At 41.7% G+C, this 17,571-nt stretch overlaps 1 protein-coding gene across 1 annotated transcript; it reads left to right on the forward strand.

Annotated features, from left to right (window-relative positions):
• Nucleotides 1-7,531: 7,531 nt before the first annotated feature.
• On the forward strand, nt 7,532-16,170 carry LOC108771455 (zinc finger and SCAN domain-containing protein 12-like; the record flags this gene model as incomplete). The annotated part of the gene is made up of 3 exons (XM_018536758.1): nt 7,532-7,680; nt 14,946-14,970; nt 15,070-16,170. Coding segments are annotated over 3 exons (1,275 nt in total), but the record flags the coding sequence as incomplete, so codon positions are not given.
• Between the last annotated feature and the right edge of the window lie 1,401 nt (nt 16,171-17,571).

The following is a 17,571-nucleotide window of genomic DNA, read 5'->3' on the forward strand; positions in this document are numbered from 1 at the left end:
AGGTCTTAAGAAAGTGCACTATCATTCGGAAATCTCACAGCAAAACTGCGTATACTCTAAAAATATGGATGTGAGTTATAATATAACGTGATGCGTATATAATCTCACGGTGTGGATTTAATACTATATGGGTTAATCTAAACACCAAGAGTTTTTAATCCACACCATATTAGTGCGTAACGTACACGGTGAAAATTATATAAACATCGCACGATGTTTAATCACACATCTCTACATTTTTTAGAGTATAGAAATTAAAACTATTTATCGTATAATTCAATATAGCAGGGAAATAATATATTATTCAGATTGTACAGAAATGTCTCGTATAAGATAGATAATCGAGAGTAGTCTTTGTCTCAGGATTCATGAACGATGGTGCATATTAATCTCACTCGTATGCATTAATGAATCTCAAAATTATTTTTAGAAACTTGAGAAATATTTATTTTTAAATTTCGTTGAAATCTCACTATTATAAGATTATATTTGATACATCGTATTTAATAGAGCTCAAATGAACGAGTTGGCGAAATTCTTACATCGCGATAATAATCATTACTATATATCGACATGCATGTTTCTCAACATTTCGCATAATATTGCTTACGCATAATATTTATTTGCATCGATAGTAAATACATATATATAGAGAGAGAGTCGCAGAGATCGTTCTCCGCGATCGTTGCATAACGGACAAAACGATAGCGGTCCAAATACGATTAGCAGTAAAAGATAGAGGATGCACACACGAGCGATAATCGAGTGTGAAGACCTATAGCTGCTATAAGCAGGCGCTAACGCACGAATGTAGACGTAATAAAATGCTCGTTTCTATTTTAGAAACTGTCGATAGTTTCAATCGATTTCCCGCGAGGTGTCCGGGATTACTTTATCTTCTCATTTAGTAGAAAACATTGACAGTATTAAAAGAGTTACAAAGAGTTAAGTAATCCTGTCGAGGTTGTTCCGAGCGTATGCGTGTATACAATATTATCGGTCGTTAATTTTATATATTATATACATATAAATATATATATATACATATACACATACATCTATATATACATACATATAAAATTACATTTACGGATACACAACGTGTAATTGGCAAGCACTTTAACAAAGTACAAGATATTAGGGTTACTGATTGGAAGAGCAGCGTGCATGAGAGTGCGTGCGTGGGTGCGTGGATTTGCGATTTTCAGAGAAGATTTGCAGAAGAGTAATGCGTGAGCGCCTCGCGCGCGGATATGAATGGCGAAGCGCGCGTGTAAGAAAATAACAGGGAGCAAAAAGGAACGTCAGATGTACAATAATTATTTAGGTACTTATACACATACGGATCCATACGTGTCGCAATATTGTTTCCGGACTAAAGTTCCTTAGGGGCACGCGAATTTGCTCCGAATTCGAACGCCGCCCCGATGTGATGACGGTGCTTTGTTTCTCTTTTAATTGTACCATTAATTTTTATCACCATCCTTACGCAGTATACTTAAGTTACGTAAGATTTATTTTGTTATTCTAACATATATACATTATTATTAGTTATTATTATTATTATTATTATTATTATTAATTAATATTATTGACTATTCAGTATATACTATTACGTTTACTCTCTCTCTTAAGCATATATTAATTAAAATATATGGATACCTATTTTCTCAAATACAAACTTCCGTTCGCAATATTTTTTATTTTCTTTTCCTCACGTATATATGAAAGAATTTAATCATCGATATACATCCCTCCTTTTGTATATATGCCTTGCGTACGAACATATTATTGATAAATATATCCAGCTTTATTTCTATTCTTAACATAGATAATTATATTATTACAATGCAGCCATTCTTATTCCAATTTTTTTTTCTATTCATCTGTATAATAATATATTTTTCAATGTTTCCGGAAAACATCTTGATTGAGCATCTCTGCTATACATTTTTGAGTGATTATTAATTCTCGAGCTCGAGCGCGAACCAAATGGATATTCGCGCACATCGCGGACATAATTCGCGTAATATACATTGTCGAATTATACGCTTTTAACGCAGGCTACACGAAACGCAGCATAATTTCAAAACGTTACGAGGAATATCCAAAAAAAAAAAAAACTTACGTCGCGCATTCGCAATCGGCGTTTCTCAACGCGCGTTATCGAGTTCCTATCATGGAAATATGTGTGATGTATATGTATGTAAATTACTTTCCACGTTGTGTCCATGATTACACCGAAGAACGACGGACTGTCGCGCAGGTAGGAATCACACGATCATTGGAGTCATCGGGAATAGACGCGACGGACGTAAAAAGAAAAAAAAATGAGAGAGAGAGAGAGAGAGAGAAAGGAAAGGTCACGTAAAATAAGAACTTGATCGCATTCGGACTGTTGTGAGAGAGAAAACGGGAGACATAAATCGACATCGATGGGGCCGCCGCCAGCGTACTCGGTCGATTGTAACATAAGTAGGCATTAACGATTAACGAGTTGAAAATGGAAGGAAGCACACACAATAAAATGGCATAAGCATACCTACGTATAGTATTTTATCGCAAGGCATAGGTGAGCAGCAGCATGTAGATTTACGATTACACGTAGGCGAGATAGCCTTACTACACACACGCATATTATTGGCAGGCACGTCACAGCGCAACGTATATGCGTGTGCGCGTGTACGTGTTCTGCCCCCTGTAGGACAATGCGTAAGCCGGTGGGTCTCCAATTACGCGCGGTTACACGTCGATTATTCGAAATCAAAGACGTCGCGTTTCAAATCGAGCAACATACGTTCTCCCGCGTATACAGAATCGTATGTCAATAAAGTTGATACACACGTACGATCCCCGTTCTCTCGTTGTTGTTACTCGTTTTCACGCGCGGACGCGCGTTAATCGCGACCGCGTTTGTGAACCTCGAGATTAAAAATTCGAGGAAAGTGTTCCTCAGGGTGAGACGATTGGCAGAGACTGGAGACGACCGGCCCAAGCGAGTTCACACCTAATATACGTGCAGAAGGTTCGTGCTGTCCCTTCGCGACAGCTATATACGACGCGGATTTACGGTGTGCGTGAAACGAATAACATTCGCATATCAGTTTCTATATCTTCATATCAAGGTGCATCAACGACGGTGAACCATCCACCAAAAACTCAATCACGTGGACGTATCGTGATTGCGCGCGTGTCGCGCGCGAAAACGCGCCGCGGCCCCCGCGCTAATTAACCACCGTATTCGCGCAATTGACTCGCCCTGGACACGGTAAATGCCTCGAATCACGAGGCGCGAATACTTGGCGAACACGGTATCGCGAGCGGCACCCAGCGCTCTTTATTCGTTGTGAATCTCAGGAATAGACGTTAACGCATATTCGCCGACGCAAATTCGCGATTTCGAACTGATATTTTTTATTCGACCTTTCCGGCCCCCCCCCCCGTAAAAGTTTCACAGACGTTCTTCTATCACCGCGCAAATTTTTAGGCAGACGTATATCTATAGAGGGAGAGAAAGAAAGAGAAAGAGAGAGAGAGAGAGAGAGAGAGAGAGACGTTAATCGCTTTTGTATATATAGAAGCAGTCGCTCATACTCGTTGATGCCTTCCTTTATATGTTTCGAACGACTGTATTGTTACGCGAATGCACTCACACGGCGACAACAAGCGGGCAGTCTGCACGAACCTGAAACCAGGTCAGGGGATGAGAGCTTATGCTTAACGCGTAAAATTGAAATTATCGATTAATCTCGCTAGCCGGATGTTCGAGTATCCGATACGAAAGGCACACGTTCGGAGCTTTATCAGTTGTATATTGACGAAACATTGTAATAAATTCGTACGTACAAGTACAAATTTATTAAATAATTTCCGGCAAGCCAGAGCTGCCGTTCTATTTTCATCCAATGTTTATCCGCCTAATTATATCGGATATCGAACAACCTCTCGACAGAACTTTTACTAAATGCGATCAACTTTAATGAAATCTAAAAATTGTATAAATATATTTAATAATATAATAGTACAGATATCAATCTCAGAAAGAAGTATACAACCGAATCGCGCGCTTCGCTACGGACAAATAATGCATTCGTAAGATAAAAAAAAAAACGCCTTGTGCCCTCAACCCCTGACCCGGCTGATATTATTGCTGTTAAAATGGGGAGAGAAGTGCGCGAGACAGAACAATAGTAATAAATATATTAAGATTAACGTAACTGATATCCGATCGATAAGTGACGGCGAGCGGCAAATAGCTCGTCGCGGTTATAGTTGCTCATGGAAGAGAAGATCGAGTGATCGAACGGCAAAAGAAATGCACGACGGCAATCAAGAGAAAAAAAAAATGTCACAAAGTTTTAATCTTGTACTTAACGTCGATAGAGATACTCGATATATTTTAGATTACAATTAAGAGACTGACTAAATTGGAAAAAGGGGGGATACAGATAATCGGCGTCAGTATCACAAAATAAAAGCTGTCGCGGATTTAAATACAAATTTGTCTGTGTGTGATTCACTTTATTGGTATTTCGGGTGTAAAATAAAATTTTACTAGATGAAAACGTTCGCTCTGTTAATTACTGAAGAATACTTGTTAAATTTTTTTACAAAATTCGTCGCTGATCCGATCGAGTAATTGTAAATGATAATATTTTCAATCATAGGTATTTGATAGCGATGTCTCTCGCATGTATACAGAGAGGAAATATTATTACACGCATACACACATACACACACGTTTTGCGAGTTTGGAAATTCAAAAATTGGCATTCCAACGTCGATGGCGTGTTGCAGAGACGCGCAGAGGGAAGCGTTTATTTGGACTGATATAATTTAAGCTAAGCCTCACAAATTTTCCAAGGTACATATACGCTTGATCGCACAAAAGGCATACCACGGATCGTCCGGTGCTTCGCACGCGTTCCCTCGCTTTTATAGGGTCCTTACTCTCTAATTAATACCGCGATTAATTACTTAAGCAAACTCAAAACTGCTGCGCACTTTGTCCACGATCGGAGAAGCGTGAAACGGCGCGATCACGTTGCGCGCGAGCGGCTAATTTCGACGATTCGCTTCGCTCAACATCTTCTCTTCTATAAACCGCCGCGCCGCTGAGCAAGTAAAGGAGGAAAAAAAAAATGGAAAACGTAGGCGAATATAATGAAATCGAATATATCAGTTCACACACACGGGAGAATCTATTATGCAATGAATCCAATAGCAATAAATGTAAAAAGAAGTGAAGAAAAAAGAAGAGAGGGAGAGAGAGAGAAAGAGAGGCGGAACTTCGCGGAGACGTCGAAACGCATGTAATCGACGCTATGTATATCGTTTTCAATCGGAATATCCATCCGTTTCCGCGTCTCCGCCGCGATCACTCTACACTATACATATATAAATAAACAAATGAATACATATATATATATATGAAAAAAAATATATATTATATGTCAAGAGATATTTATACTAGTATTTTAATAGTTTAGTATATAATTTAATATATATATATAAATATATATATACTGTAAAAGAGAAAGGGGCGAATGTAATATACAAAGGTCGAATAGAATGCGAGTGAGTGAGAAAATGTGAGAAAATAACTGAACACTGTAAATATACATATGGACACGCATAGAAATATTATATATTCTATGATATATTATATACATATATTGAATATGATTAGTGATACAGATATATACATAGAGTTATTGTATACACCAGTATATAGAGACAAATATGTGAATAGGAATTAATCTAAACTGAAATTAACTATAGGCAATGAGTATTTAGAGATTAAGACAAAGTTTATTATGTAAAGATGCATAGGCATTATTACTACGGGGACACCTAATCATAATTATTGACATTATGATAAAAAAATTAGGCAAAGGAAAAAAAACCTAGCGCGATGAGAACATGTTGATAAAGTTCTTACAATATATTATAGGTAGGATTATATAATATATATATATACATATATATATATATATATACTTTATTGTTTGTACATTGGGCACGAGTGCTCTCTTATTTTACTGTGATCCATGTTTTGTACGATTTTCGAAGGTCGCATCGCATACCCATAGGCCGGCATTAGGCAACGTTGCTTTTTCGCCATTTCTATCTCCCCCGACTCGTCGTTTTCGATAGAACAATCGCATTTTCGACGAAAATTTGCCTACGTGTAGAATCCCCCCCGAATATCATTCACGCTGGAATAACGCGGAACGCGTAACGAAAAAAATTATATCCAAGCAGCGAAACTGAGCAAGCACATTCGATAACGGGGATTCATCGAAATCCTCTATTATTTTCTAAAATAATATTTCGCTAAATCATTGATTTCGCATAACAATCGACAACAACCAACAAAAAAAAAATCAACGTTATTTTCGTTCGATCGAAAATTGGACAAATTTGGAAGATCCTGAAAATGTTTGTACTTTGAAATATGTATTTTTAGACAGTTCCGAAATAGCTTATTGTACGTCTTGCTGTTCTTCCGGTCGTGGTGAGTAATACAAAATCATCTTACAAATGTAACAAGAGAAAGAGAGAGAGAGAGAGAGACAATGTTCGGACAATTTTTTTTTCTCTTTTAATTTACGTCGCTCTAACTTCCTCAGAATAGAACCGCGATTAATTTCGATGACGTTATATTTTCATGTTCTTTCATATCCAATCTTAGCGACCGTACTCTTTCTCTTTTCACTCCAGACGCGAAATCAATAGGAGAATGTAATCGACCCTCACGGACTGACTGAGCTTGAAAGATGTTCAATGTGATATTCGTAAAAATACGACAGCGGAGAAAAGAACGATAACCAAAGTGTTAGATTGGTACAAAAGGATTATATGTATTATATTTGTGAAACAAAAAATTAAAAACTCGCGCACGTATAAAAAATAACTTTTATTTCACTGGCTTCGATACACAAAAAAAGAAAATTGTTCCAAAAAATTTATCCTATTGAAAAGATTCGGATCCATGATTTTATCTACAATACAAATAATGAAAACAAAACTCCTTCGCACTAATCATGTTTCTGGTGTAAACTCTTCATCTGATTTTTTCATCACTTTCGGAAAAATAAAGGAAACCCCGCGAAAAGTCTCTACGATTAAAGCATTCGTGGATTGACAGGCTTGCAAAATAAATCACGGCACAAAATCGTGGAAAGAAATCGCACAGTAGAAAGATTTCGCGGAACAGATTCCACGTGAGTCTCGCGAAATTACGTTAGCGGAAACTTCGCGGAATCGCACGCACGTGTCGAAGTGCGTCTGTTAGTCACGTCGAGGGTACATGGTGGAAGGAGGAGGAGTGGTGGTAGAAGTAGGGTGAATGCGAGAGATACCCTTTTCTCTCTTCCTCTATCGTTTTCGAGGGTGCACACGCACGTGTGCGCGCACACCCTCCAAAACGATAGAGTAAGAGATAGGGCGAGAGAGAGTAACGAGGAGGAAGGAAGGAAAAAAGGGAGCAAGAGAGGGAAAAGGAAGAAATGCCTCTCTCTCTCTCTCTCTCTCTCTCTCTCTCTCTCTCTCTCTCTCTGCGGAGTTATCAACGATTACAACGATCGACCCTTCGCGAGTTGGTTGGGTACACGCGCGCATGGACAAAGAATCGGTAGCCGATATAAATTCGGGGACACGTGTATCACGAGCGAGAGAGCAAGAGAGTGGGAGAGAGAGAGAGGAATTGTAAGAGGGTGAGAGCGAAGGGAACGAGAGAGAAGAAAGCATAGGTCAGGGGTGTATTCACCTGGCGCCGCCCCAAGTCACGCCTACCTGCGCGATTCCGAGCGTAGGTAGGCACGCCTACGCGTGCGGCACCAACACGCGACGCACGTACAAGACACGCATACACGCGCGCCCTGCATCTACGCCGTCGTGCATCTTCTACGTGTATATAGACGCGGGTCGCGCAGGCAGGTGTGCGAGCACCCGATCCGCCGACACGCTAAGCCTACGCCTACCACTGCCTCCACGATCCGTACACACACCACACACACACACACACACACATCGACGACACACGCGATCGACTACTGCCGCCGCGCCGAGTCGCGTCTCCTACCGCGAGCACCGTCTGTTACTACTAGCCTAGTTAAAGGCATCACACGGAGCGCGCGTTTCGCAAGTTTGCGGATCGGGTCACTCGGTATAACACGTTCCTGGAGCGTACTCGCGCGTCGCCTACGTTCTTACGCTATGATTTCCGACGCCTGTACTCGATTTTCAGATACTAGCGGGGTGCATAGATGCCTGTTCTACAAAAGTCTCAGTATCAGAGAGTAATCGGACAAATTTTGTACGCGGAAGCGAAAAGAGATACATTCTGATAAATATAGAGACATCTTTCCCGTCGAAAATCGAATTAATCTCAATTCAAGTTAATGATACGTGGAAAAAATTAACATTTAATAATTTAATTATGAAAAATGAAAGAAAGATCAAGCGAGATATTTACACTTTGATGGATAACTTTTTTATCGAAAGGTCAATTGATTTTTTATTTAAATTAATGATATGTGTTGTATGTGGAAAATTAAATATCTAATTTAAAATTGTAAGAAATTAAAAAAGAAAATAATCGTTACAGAGATAATTGCACTACTTTTGCTGGATAGAGATATCTTACTTGCCGAAAATCTAAGTGATTTAAATTTAAATTAATGAGCCGTAAATTAGATAATAATTCGATTATGAGAAATTAAGAAAAAAACAGATTACGTGGGTTATTTATTATAAACCAAATAATATATTTTAGAATTGTAAATAAGAGTAACACAAAACTTTTATAAAATTTTATATACCTCTCTATACTGAAACTGTGTTTTGTAATGGATAAATTTATATTTCTTAAACAAAAAAGGTTAATTTATCGCTTTTTTTTTTAGAAAAATTATCGTACGATTAATGTTACTATCAACATGGCGAATATTGATAACACTTCTTACACGGTGATTACAATTGGATTTTTCGAAAAGACCAAAGAGAAAATTATTGGATCTTGAACATCACTTGTGATAAAAGAGCTATACAAAAATTATAAGTTTATCGCGTTAAGAGATTGCTATGATTAATGCTGCTTCCAGGACTTTAAACGTCGACCGTACTGTTGATTGTACGATAATCGCATGACAATTTAAGCTGATGGTCGAAGAAGCGATTAAATGAGCATTACCAGATGATTATCAGTTTATGAAAAAAAAAAGTGAAAAAAAAAAGAAGAAAAAAAAGAGCGACAGATTTAATGCCGCGTTTTAATGCACCAAGTAACCGTCAATGCTTTGGGCGTAGCGCAGCACGTCGAGAGCACGAATCAAATCGGTTTATATCGCGATTGTATTTTTTGCTGAACTTGCAATTTTTCTTTCGTAACGTGAAAGGACAGGCAGCTTCGCTCGCGTCGTCGTCGTCGCCGCCGCCGCCGCCGCCGTCGCCGTCGCCGCTGCTGCCGCTGTTGGGTTCACATCCGCGCGCACGTGTATTCCACATCTACGCGACAGAGACAGAGAGACGCGTGTGTATGCAACGCGCGTCAGCGAGATGCAGCAGTGTATACTCGTGAAGCACGTGCATCCCACCCCGCACCCCTCCTTGCGACGGACCGCGGGTACGTGCCTGCTTGTCGCTCCGTTATTAATGGGATCTCTTCCGCGGGAATTCCGCCAATAAGGTCGACGCGGCAGGATCACGGCCTCTCTCTCTCTCTCTCTCTCGCTCTCTCTCTTCCTCTCGTCTCTGTCGCTACCCCCGCGTTTTTCCCCCCCGTTCGCTCCCCCTCCCATCCCTCCCGATTACGACGCTCAGCCTTGTCAAGCCGCTCTTTCTCCCTCTGGCCGAGCTTTTCAAAGTACACCGCGTACATGTAAAAAAAAAGTGTAGAAAAAAGTTGTACGCCCGACACGTCATATCTTACGGGGCGTGCAGCTCTCGCCGACGCTCTCGCCGACGCTCGATAACCGCGTTTGATGAATACCGATTTACCGCACCGTGTATACGATGCGTACTTTGCGCGTGGATGTGCAGATGTATATATAGAGGGGGGTATCTCTCACCTGCGCGGTATCTTTCATCCCGCGGCGACCGGGATGTGCGAAAGCGTTCGCAAAACAATTTGTTATCTCTCTGCCCGAAATGCAGTCGAAGGCCACGATCGTGTATCAGAAAGAAGAGTAGGATATCAATGCGCGCGAAATGCTAAACTCGCGCAGCAACATGTAAATGTGATATGTATATTTTACGTGCAAAGCGTATAACATTTTCAAAGTAAATTTAGCAAACGCGTATATTCGGGGAATATGTATGTTTGAAATGTAATTCGCCGAGATATTTGAGACGCCTTGACTTTTTGAGATATTTTGGAAGCGCGACATTTTCTCGTGGAGATTTCGAGACGTCGTCGTCGTCGTCGTTGACTAAATACCAACGCTGAAAGATATAACGATGGCTGAAGGGTACCGAGAATTATCAACATTGTCGGACGTCGGTCGTATTGTGCACTCACTGCATATTTCGCGTCCAAGCACATCCGTTTCCGTCATTGTTTCCATGGAGTAACATTGTATAATCGCGATACTTACTAAGCACATAGCCCGGGATCCACGAATGCATTTCCGCTTTCTTCTGCGAAACGTGCATTTCGCGCGCGTTAACAGTTTACGAAAGAAACACGCGTCGCAAAGCCGGTGCGAAGGAGGCCGCGTAAACTATCCGCGAATTTCGCAAATATTTTTTTTGTATATTGCTCCCTTACTCCAAAAGTGACGCAACTTGACAAAAATTGAATTCTCTCAGAAAAGGAGACAATCTGTATTTTTCAACTTTACAGGAAACAATTGATTAATTCAATATAACGTATTGAATTAAAGTTAAAAGGAATATAATTTTAACATGATCACACAAATGACATTTTTCTCACTTTCGTTTCGCAATTCTTGCGAAGAACCTTTTTCGCAGTTATTATGACAATTTTTTATGAATTTAGATTGCGTTGCTTTTAGTGATCGATAGAGTACTGGTACCTATATAATAATTGTACTCGTCTCGTTCATGATGTAAATGACTCAAAAAACGTAACTCGTACGTTACGTTTGTTAATTTATGTCACTCTTGAAATGAAGGAGCGTTTATATGTATGGAACAAAATGAATGCTTTTTTCTCTTTTGGCACTACAATTAAATAACGTTTCGCCGAAGTGCAGACGAAAGTAACACCCGTCTGTCGAGGCTCGGTTACAACGAGATCTAATTTCATGTAATTCCCCGGCTTTTGATTCCCCTGGTAATCAACAGATACAGAGAATGGAAAAGAGAGAGGGAAAGAGAGATCGCATAAACATGTACACACATCTAACACATACACACATACATGCAGAGACAACACAGTGTTCAATATTTTCGGAGTCACCCTGTAGATCGAAAATCTCGCATATAGTAATAACAGATTGTATAACACTTAAGCTTTCCGTAACGATACGAAAGACATACGAAACCTACGAATTGTTATGTTTTCTACAGTAACGTTTGTACTACCGACTTACAACAATATTTGTACAATATACGATAAAAGAGAAACGTGTACCTATACAACATAGGTTACCCAGATGCAATAACTTTTTTAAACGGTGTTAATGGTTACCGGAATATTTTTCATACTTGTAACGACTCGTTGCGGCGTTTCCGTTCGTCCGTCCGTCAGGTCCGTTCATCACGGGCGCGGCGTGACGCGACGCGGCCGGTACCCGCGGCAACCACTACTCGTTTCGTTTTGTGCCAACCAGAGTCTTAGATTTTGCTTTCCCAGAATTTAATAACGTGCTGTTAAAGCGTAATAACACATGTGTAACCGGACCTTTAAGGAATCGAATGCTCATGCCATTCCACTTTAGCACATCTCGACACCAAGCACCCACGCCCATTCGCTTGATTATCGAATATTAGAGGGAGAGACAGAGAGACAAAGAGAAAAAGGGGAAGGAGGAAAGAGAGAGAAAAAGGGAGAATGCATGTTTGTATGTGTGCGTATGTATGAGAGAGAGAGAGAGAGAGAGAGAGAGAGGCAATTGAAAGACAGAGGGAAATGTGTAGTGTACACATAGTTTGTCAGCAAAAAAAAGCGAACGTTGTTCTTCAGGCGAGCGAGAGACGGAATTTGAGCGCCGACGAGAAAATGTTTGTTTGCGACGAGACTCTCGAAACTATCTCGCGGCGTTAGTAATTCGATTATCGGACTTTGCGAGAACGGATACGAGAGAGCTGTAAACGGAACGCAAACGCCAATGGTGCCGTTACGATCTCTCCGCGATGCATTCGACAATGTGCACTCGATATTCCGATGCACCGAGTTGTCGCGGAAAATTAAGAGCAATATAACTCGCGCTTGTCATAGCTCGGAAGAAAATTAAGTTTTTCAAACGTAAAAACCCTCGATGAGGAGCAGTATCGTTGAGATTTCTTAATCGCATTTGAGAAAGACACGTTCTAATTTAATTGAAATCTCCAAAAGTATCGTCAACTTTTTGTCAGGCGTCACGATCAAACATTTAATGTGATACCCCAATCACGCTTGTTTCGAGATTTTCTTGGTCGCACTCTAGAGATCATTAAATTAATTCTCACGGTAATAATATCCACAAAATTCATTAAACTTAAGAAGGAAGAATAGAGACGAAACAGCACCGAAAATAAAAATGTAAATTACATATCGATATATAAAATATACATTTTTCGTTAACGCGCGACAGTAAATGATTGATTTCTTTGCAACTTTATCTCTGAATAAGATTGTTAATTTTTCACTATGCAATCGTGTCTACTGAAATTTTTTTGAAATTTTACATCAAAAAATGCACTAAGAAAAAGTGTAGTTGACGCAAAAAATATTTCAGCCATGCGAGATGAATATTTTCTACCACCAATAACACGATATTAATAAACGGTGCAAAAAATTAGTATTTTTATACGTATAGTTAATTATATGTTTTGTTTGTTCTCGACAACAATGCTCTGAAGACACTCGCGCGACTTTACAACTGTCGAGTGCATTAATATATTTTTAATCCGGTTGCACTGTTTGCTCTTCTTTGCTTTTCGAACACCTTGTACATGTACGATATCGCGTGATACTCGGAACTCCCGAGTGCGACCTTGCTGATCTTAGATATTATGGGCTGCGATAGGACACGTATGTGAGTTATCGAAGCGCGATCTTTGCCTGCGGTGAAATAAAAAGACTACCGACCAACCGACCAATGCGTCTCATTTTTGGATATTCTAGTTTATTTTTACGGCCGTTCGCGCGCGTGATACACGTGATGTCACCTTCGTATGTGATTAGGCAATGGACGAGCTACGACGAGTCTACATCTCACAATTGATTTGCGGAATACACTTGTTCTCGTCGTCGTACCATTTATTCAGTTATTGAGTAAAAGCGCAATAAAAAGTTCAGGACAAAATTAGAATAATTCATAAGATTTACTTTAATTATTGTACAATTTTCTTCGTATATATATATTTAGCAACAGATGAAATTAACTCTCTACTTACTATTTTGTAAGAACGAAAAGTTAACTGTTATGGAAAAATTTCTTTCCTTTTCCGGGATGATAAAAATGTTAAAGAAAAAATTCTAAAATATTTAATAGATAATTGAACTACTTATTTTTTTTTTCGTGAGAAAAGAATCTTCATTTGTGAATTGAAAATCATATGATATAAAAACTTCAACATCATCACGCGCACTCGTTGCTATCGCGAACGACAGTGCGAGGAAAAGACAGGGATATATATATATTGTAAAAAAAAAATTTGCGCTGTGTCCCCGAGCTCATTGTAATCGAGTAACTATGTTCAACTCGTACAAGTGTTCACTTGGAAACTAGAGACGTGTAAGATGGACGCGACCGAGGAGGCGACTGAGCGAATAATCCGACAGCATTTCCGTCCATCCGATACGTTTCGTTCTGTGTTGAAAGTTTTGGATTGTCGACAGGTCTGATTTCGAAATTATCCAAAATTGAGTGTCGCAAAATTTTGAATTGAAGCCGTGAAATCGTAGCCACGTTGCGAATGCGTCCTGAGATTTGCGAGCTCGATTGAGTTTCGGTTTAATGGCGTTTGTATATGCAAACACGCGCGAACACTTGTGTACACGTATGCATTTCAGCTGTATGTCGATAGGAATCGGACGTTTCGGAAAAATCGGCAAAATTCGGCATCTTGTAGAAACTCTCACACACACACACACATACACACACACATGAAGGAAAACCGGAAAAATCTACTCCGACAGAACAAAAACCCACTCTCGTCCGTGAAAAGTTCACCAGTATCGACAATGCGTTTCTGAACGTTCCGATCATAGCGGATAGCCACAACTGATTTGGCTTGGCGTAAAAAAGAAGAAATAAATTAAAAAAAAAAAAAAACTGGTTTGTTTCGATTCTTAGACGAACGAATGCATATCATAGTTGTAAATTAACAATTTGTGAAATAAAAGCTGCAAACTGTTTGTGTTAACAATACGTCACGTGCGTATACGATGTGTGTATTCTTGCCTGCCTCTGCTGCGCAACCGCAATCCCCGCCGTGTATCCAATCTCGCGTGAAACCCAGAGCGATATTATGCCGTAGGGATTGTTTATCGCTATCATAAGCCGCGTCCGCGCGATACAAAGGGTAAGTGTACAGTTCATAATCTTCCATTCGAGCGTGAAACAATACCCGCCCGAGACATCCGCTGCGCGACGCGCTATTCGAACCACGTTCGCGAGACAAATAACGAAGTTCATGAAACGAGCTGAATTTTGTTTTTTTCTTCTTTTTTTTTTTTCAATAAAATTATTCAAATTATACACATGAATCGCGTCATAGAATATCTCCTGAGATGCTCGAATTATTGGAATTATTTTGTTTAAATTATTCAGAGTCAATTACGATCTTTCCTATAAGGTCTACCGAGCAAGAAATCGCACGATTAATCGAGACCCTCGGGTTATTCGAAGCTCAAATCGTGCTGCTCGTGTGACGTAATGTCCTCTCCTGTTGCAGGTCTCGCTCGCCCTCGGATTGGAAGCGGGCGGATGGGGCGCGCTGGTGGAGCGGACGAGCGCGCACGGAGGCACCGGTGGCACCATCCTCGGCCACGGCGGCTTCACCGGCCTAGCCGGACTGGTGCGTCGCTGCGGCGTCTGCCTGGCGACATTCCCGTCGCCGTGGCTGCTGGAGCGACACGCGCTGCTGCAACACGCTGGTCAGACCAGCGACGACAAGCCGTTCACCTGCGAGCAGTGTGGTCAGCGCTACCGCTACCGATCCGCCTACGTCAAGCATCGCGAGCAGAACCATCGCGCGCGGCTACCGGCCGACAAGCTCTTCACCTGCGACGTGTGCGGCATGCAGTTCAGGTATCTAAAGTCCTTTAAGAAACACCGCCTCAACCACGCGCTTGAGCGGTTGCAGCGCGCGCCCGAGCCGCAAAGCAGCGTCGTCGTCGTCTCGGCACCGGCCGAGCGCAGCGATCAGGTCTCCAGCACCGGCGAGCCGTCCCAGATTGAGACCGGCAGCGACACCACGACGAATCCGGGCGACGCCGAGGAGATGCGTGGGGTATTCTCTGAGAGCGCCCGCGGTGACGAGAGCGTCTCGGAGACCGCGAGCGTTCAAGAGAACCCTGGCGACGCGGTGGAGGTGCAGATGACGGAGACCACCACCACCACCACCACCGCCACTGGGACCGGCGGGATTGGCGGTGGTGGCGGCGGCGGCGGCGGTGGTACCAGTAGCGAAGCTGGCGACGTGGACGACAACGCCGTCGACGACGATCGGCACGAGCCGAGCGAGGCGATGATCGATCTCGCGCGGAGCGTTACTCGCGAGGCCGATCGTCGCGAGCGGCGCTTTGCCTGCCCGTTCTGCGGCAAGTGCGTGAGATCCAAGGAGAACCTGAAGCTACACGTGCGCAAGCACACTGGCGAACGGCCGTTCGTCTGCCTGTTTTGCGGCCGCGCTTTTGGAGGCAAGAGCGATCTAACGAGGCACTTGCGCATCCACACCGGCGAGCGGCCGTATCACTGTGAAATGTGCGGCAAATGCTTCGCCCGGGCTGACTATCTTTCCAAGCATCTCACCACGCACATCCACCAGCGCTAACACGATCGCAACTCGGCTCCTTCGCCTCGGCCTCCTCGGAGCCGACGAGCACCGCGACGACGTGCCTCTTTCTCTCCGACGCGTCCCTCCGCGCGTTGACCTGCCGCAACCGTTGATGGACGACTCGAGGTTTGATCTTACCAAATTGTACATGTAAGCAATAACATCGAGCACACGCATTATATAAACAATACGTCGATAACGAGAGAGCGCAATTGTTCCGTAATTTAGGGTATATCATTTTATCCTTGTTGTTCATTGAATGTTAAACAAGAATAAAATATAACATCTAGATGCATCTGGGGGCTGAACGCAGTTCAGGTGAAACTAAGTGACGTACGTTCTTTCTGTGCGCTGAACAGCAAGATTATACATATGTAGAGCGCGAAGAACGAATAGCTATATTTACGCACTAATTATTTTCTCTCGGACAACGCTATTCGAAAGACAGAGATTCTCGTCGCTCACTTATCCCGACTCGTGAAGCCGCAAGACAGCAACGGCAATAATCTTTCGCGCTGTCAAATTGATTTTTCGATTTTAATAGCATTTTAATAGCACAAATTACAATTAAAATCTTGAATTATTCGATCGATCCTCATACACAAGATCATACCTCGAGTCCGCAACAGCGCCGGCGCGGCGCGGCGCGGCGCTCCGCTTTCGATTGATCGTTGTCGAGTGAAAAATCGTTCCACTCTCGAAGAGCGTCAGATGAAACTGCTGAAGGACTCCTACTGAGAGGAAGAAAAAGAGAGAAAGAATAAAAAAACAGACCGCATCTATCCATCGCCGCCGGCCCAACAAGACGCGTCAATTACGGAGAGACAAGGGAGAATGTAGTAAAATGCGATCGCGCGCTATCTCTACTACGATTCGCCAGCACGTTTGCCGATGGTTTCTGCGCTACGATAGTGAGACTAACTTGTGATAACGGATATGAAACCAAAAAGGAGAAAATGAGAAAGAATAAAAACCAAAGAACGCAACGACGCGGCGCGGGCGAAAGCCGACGGTCAAAGGCTTCCTTTTGTTGTCTTCTTCGTCTTCGTGCTCCATCGATAAAGTGATATATTTGTAATGTAATAGCTAACCTCGATATACTCGATGTGTACTCGACATATGTAATATAATTCGCGATGACGATGCCGCGTGCGATTACGATAATTTCTCTCTACGCGAGCTCCGTGCAAACGCGAACACGTCGGCGGACTTTCTTTTCTTTTACGCAGATGGAAAATCGATTTGCTTCTCGCAAAATTGTGAGGTTCAACCGATGATAATAGAGTTCATTTTTCGAGTACACAATTAATCGTGAACTTAAGAAAAGTGAGTCTTGAATTAAGCTCGAAATTAGAAATTATGTAAATTTTTTAAATGCTTTCCTAACGCTCTTTAAGA

This window comes from Cyphomyrmex costatus, unplaced genomic scaffold, assembly GCF_001594065.2.
Source record: "Cyphomyrmex costatus isolate MS0001 unplaced genomic scaffold, Ccosl1.0 scaffold159, whole genome shotgun sequence".
In the NCBI taxonomy this organism is placed as follows: domain Eukaryota; kingdom Metazoa; phylum Arthropoda; class Insecta; order Hymenoptera; family Formicidae; genus Cyphomyrmex; species Cyphomyrmex costatus.